Here is a 3,674-nt window from a genome sequence, read left to right as displayed (position 1 = left end):
ATGCTTAGGAATGTCAAACTGGAGTTCTCCTTTAAATGTAATTTTACACCTTTTTCCCTGCTTGACTGGACAATCATACAAAGCTTCACATCTAAGGCACACATTAGTTAAGGACTGGGCTTGTTCATTTTCACAGACGTAATTTAATCTATTCTATCTATAAGAGAGAAAGTAGTTGAACACAGAGGCGGTGCATGCTACCTTCCTTTAAGCTCTCCCTGGCTTTCTGCCGGATGTGCTGTTTCTCGCTGGGGGATTTCTGGGCCTCCCCATCCTCTCTAGCCTTCCCTGCAGGCTTCCCGCTGGCCCTGTCTCTCCCCTCCTCCGCCTTGACCTCCCTGGCCTCCTCCGCCGGCTCCTTGGACTCCTCCTCCCCTTCCGTCCCCTGCTTCTCCGGGTCGCTCGCCTCGGGGGTGACCTCCATCTCCACCTCCCGAGCCTGGGCCTCCGACCCGGGCTGCTCCTCGCTCCAGCCCTCCCCCTTCTCCTCCGCCTCCTCCCCCAGGCTCATGTCCTGCTCCCCGGCCTCCATCTCCTGGGCCAGCTCCTCCTGAGAGGGGTCCCTCTCCAGCCCGCCATCTCCCGCTGCCGTGGGGCCGGCCTTCCTGCTGCGCTCCCCCGCCCGGTCCCCCCCGCCCCGGGTGCTGGCCTCCTGGTTCAGGGAGCTGATGGTGTCTAGGATGGACATAGCATCGCTGGCGGCCGTGGCGGCCGGGATGGACGAGGGGCCTGGAGGGTAGAATTACCTCGTCCAATCATTAAACACTCTTTGCTTTTAAAAATGGTTCCACACCACCCTTCAAATCAAACGTGCAGCTCAGTTCTTCCACTGATTGTGCTGCTTTTTGCTCCTACTTCAGTGCTATTAATTTCAAGTAAATTATTAAATCAGCCTACTAAATTTCTATTATTATTACCTCACTAAATTACTACTAAATTAGACTTTTTGCTTATTCGGTTTGGTGCTTTCCAATAAAACAATCCATTAAAGCTAAAGAAATGACACTTTAATGCTGGAGCCTGCACATGTGCACCATCCTAAAAAACAGCAGCTGGCCAAACGGAGCATGAATGAATGTACACCCCAGCCCTCCGGAATAAACACGCAAGAAAGACAGAAGCATGTCCCCATTTCTCTTTACATGTTTTTCTCCCTTATATACCATAACATTTTTTGGACTCACTGTACATCGAAGTGGGCTTGCTAAGGCAAGACAAATGCAATCCTCTGATACACTCATGTGCAGCCAAAGCCTGTTTTTCATGGTACACCTCACACAGTGCTCTACACAGGTCAAGGTGCTACACTGCTGACATCACCCAAGCAACTCACCTGAGGAATTTCAGGGTACCTGAAAGCTGTGAGATGAGCAACTGCCACTGATCTACCCACCCCTGCCCCTACATCCTCCACTGTGGGCTCCCAGTTCATCATGACACAGCTGGTATGAAACCTGGGCTGTAGAGCTTAGATTGCACCTTACCCACTGAGTCACTCAGGAGCCCCACAGCAGACCCTCATTTCAGATGCACACAGTAGACAACAGTAACATAGGCTCCAGTTTTGTTTTTTTGGGGGGGGGGGGGGGGGGGGGCTCAGCTTTGGTCTGCAGATGAAGTCAAGGCAGCGGTCTCAGTCTGGGCAGATGCCAACATTCAGTGTAAACGCATGTGCTACAGCTCTGACTGCAGGTTGTGCAATGGAAAGCCATGGTGCACCATAAGGCCAGCCATCTTTGGCCTCCAGCTCATGCCTGCTTAGTGCTTAGGAAAACCAGCATTAGATGACGTTCTCCAAAGGGGCCCTGTTACCTGGAGCTGGTATGTAGCTGTCCTGCCTCTCCTCCCCTGGTGTGGGGCACACCACAGGCTGGTCGCTGGGGGTCCCGGGGGACAGAAACTCGCGCACCACTCTCTCCACCTGGGGTCTGAAGGTGTGGTGGATTTTGGGATCCACGACCTGGGCGACTATCCTGTCAACCCCCTGTTCCAACATCCCTGACCTGGAGGAAGGTCAAACGGGGGCCCCAGAAGAGAAGGAGACACTCATTAGACACTCTTATGAAACTCAACGAAAGTTTAAAAAAAAAGAGGGAGGACTGAGGCAGGCTACAGAGATCAACTGCTTATAAGAATATGGAAAAAAACAGTCCTTTTGAAATCTATGCTACACCATGACACTTTCCAATTGTTTGTTAACACCTTTTAAAATTCATTATGATCATGTGCCTTCTAAAAATTCCACTCTTTGGGTAGTGATTTTTTTTTACACTAAAGGCTACTCTCTGTGAAGGGAGTGCAATAGGTGCATTTTGGTAGAAAGTGATATTCTTCCTAGTTTTATCTGGTTATTCTGGGATTCGCTAGCCTTTAGGCGTTGCAGATACGCATCCCAGAACACATGATTTTACAGCAATCAGGCGTGCATGTGAGATCTGCGTACGTACTGGAGCACCAGCTGTCGGATGTTGTTCCGCAGCTGGTTCTTGTTCAGGTGAGGGCTCCATGTGTGGTTGGACAGGTGGTTGGACACGAAATTGTCCACTCGCTGTCTAAGATTCAGATAAGCGGGCTGCGGAGGAAACGAATGCACGATGAACACAAGTAAGCGATATAACATCCCATACTAATTAGCTAGTGAGCTAGCTAGAGTCAGTTTGCTGTCAAATTGTGAGTTTGCACGAAAAACGACCTGCCAGCCAGCTGGCCAGCCGATAAAACGGCACAGCGAGGTAGTTAGCTACTGCTTGCAACACTAGCAGCATCCAGCCAGCTATCACCATTGGCTAACCACCTAAACTGAGTTTATTAAAGCGTCTGCCAAATTAATAAATGTAAATGTAAGATATAGCCAAGTACAACCCCCTTTTATCCCTCTCATCTAACGTAATGCACTCTTTACAAATGACAGATCGCTTGCAAATACCTACATATATATAGCGATAATAAAAATCCGCCCTAGAGCTAATTCAACACGACTGCTAACAGCAACCTAATGTTACTTTAATGTCGCTTACACCGGGCATCAGAAATATAACTGCGACGACCGCAGGATGTACCCCTGTCAATGCTGAAGCGAAATGGGCGTCTTGATTTCAGAAGCGGTTGTTGCATCCATACCTTTGTATCAACGTCCGCCAAGCAGTCCCTTCTAAACTGGTCAAAAAGACCTTGCGTTTTCAGATGGTTTACGATCATCGAGACCAGCTGCGGGTCTCCGGGCGGTAAACCAGCCATATGCAATCCAATGCGGTACTTTTAAAACAAATAAAATTATAATACAAAATATAAGTATATATAAAATGTTAGTTCCGTTTCATGTGACTGTCTTGGGTTCCCTTGCGCTCCTCACTGGCTAAATATTTTGATTCGCGAGTGACCCCGGTGACCCGGAAGTTTAATAAACTAAAGCGAGTTGTTTCGGGTATGGCGGTTTTAAATCAGCGCCCTCTGCCGACGGGAGTAAGAACGGTGCGCTCCTTCGTTCTGTCCCGGTCAGAGACATCGAGACAAGCTACAAATGTGCTTGATGTAATCAAAGAAAATGAACTCTGCCTTTTTACCTGCTTGTAACAGCGCACTACATATGAAATGATGTTGTTTGATGTTGCACTGCACTTTGATGTTACTGCTTATTTTGTATGTATTGTTATGTGGGGGCTTTATGTTTTTTA

General features: G+C 48.5%; 1 protein-coding gene across 1 annotated transcript in view; it reads right to left on the bottom strand.

The window, feature by feature from the left end:
* Positions 1-3,346, bottom strand: part of bod1l1 (biorientation of chromosomes in cell division 1-like 1) — a 17,023-nt gene extending 13,677 nt beyond the window's left edge. The window contains exons 1-4 of the mRNA XM_036551759.1: positions 3,121-3,346; positions 2,448-2,572; positions 1,813-2,003; positions 202-729 (exon numbers count right to left, since the gene is read on the bottom strand). Coding sequence (XP_036407652.1) covers positions 202-729; positions 1,813-2,003; positions 2,448-2,572; positions 3,121-3,237 — 961 coding nt within the window. The 5' untranslated portion in view covers positions 3,238-3,346. The remainder of the gene's footprint in view (positions 1-201; positions 730-1,812; positions 2,004-2,447; positions 2,573-3,120) is intronic.
* Between the last annotated feature and the right edge of the window lie 328 nt (positions 3,347-3,674).

The sequence above is a fragment of the Megalops cyprinoides genome, chromosome 18 (genome assembly GCF_013368585.1).
Source record: "Megalops cyprinoides isolate fMegCyp1 chromosome 18, fMegCyp1.pri, whole genome shotgun sequence".
In the NCBI taxonomy this organism is placed as follows: domain Eukaryota; kingdom Metazoa; phylum Chordata; class Actinopteri; order Elopiformes; family Megalopidae; genus Megalops; species Megalops cyprinoides.
This window is presented reverse-complemented; position numbering and strand designations above follow the sequence as displayed.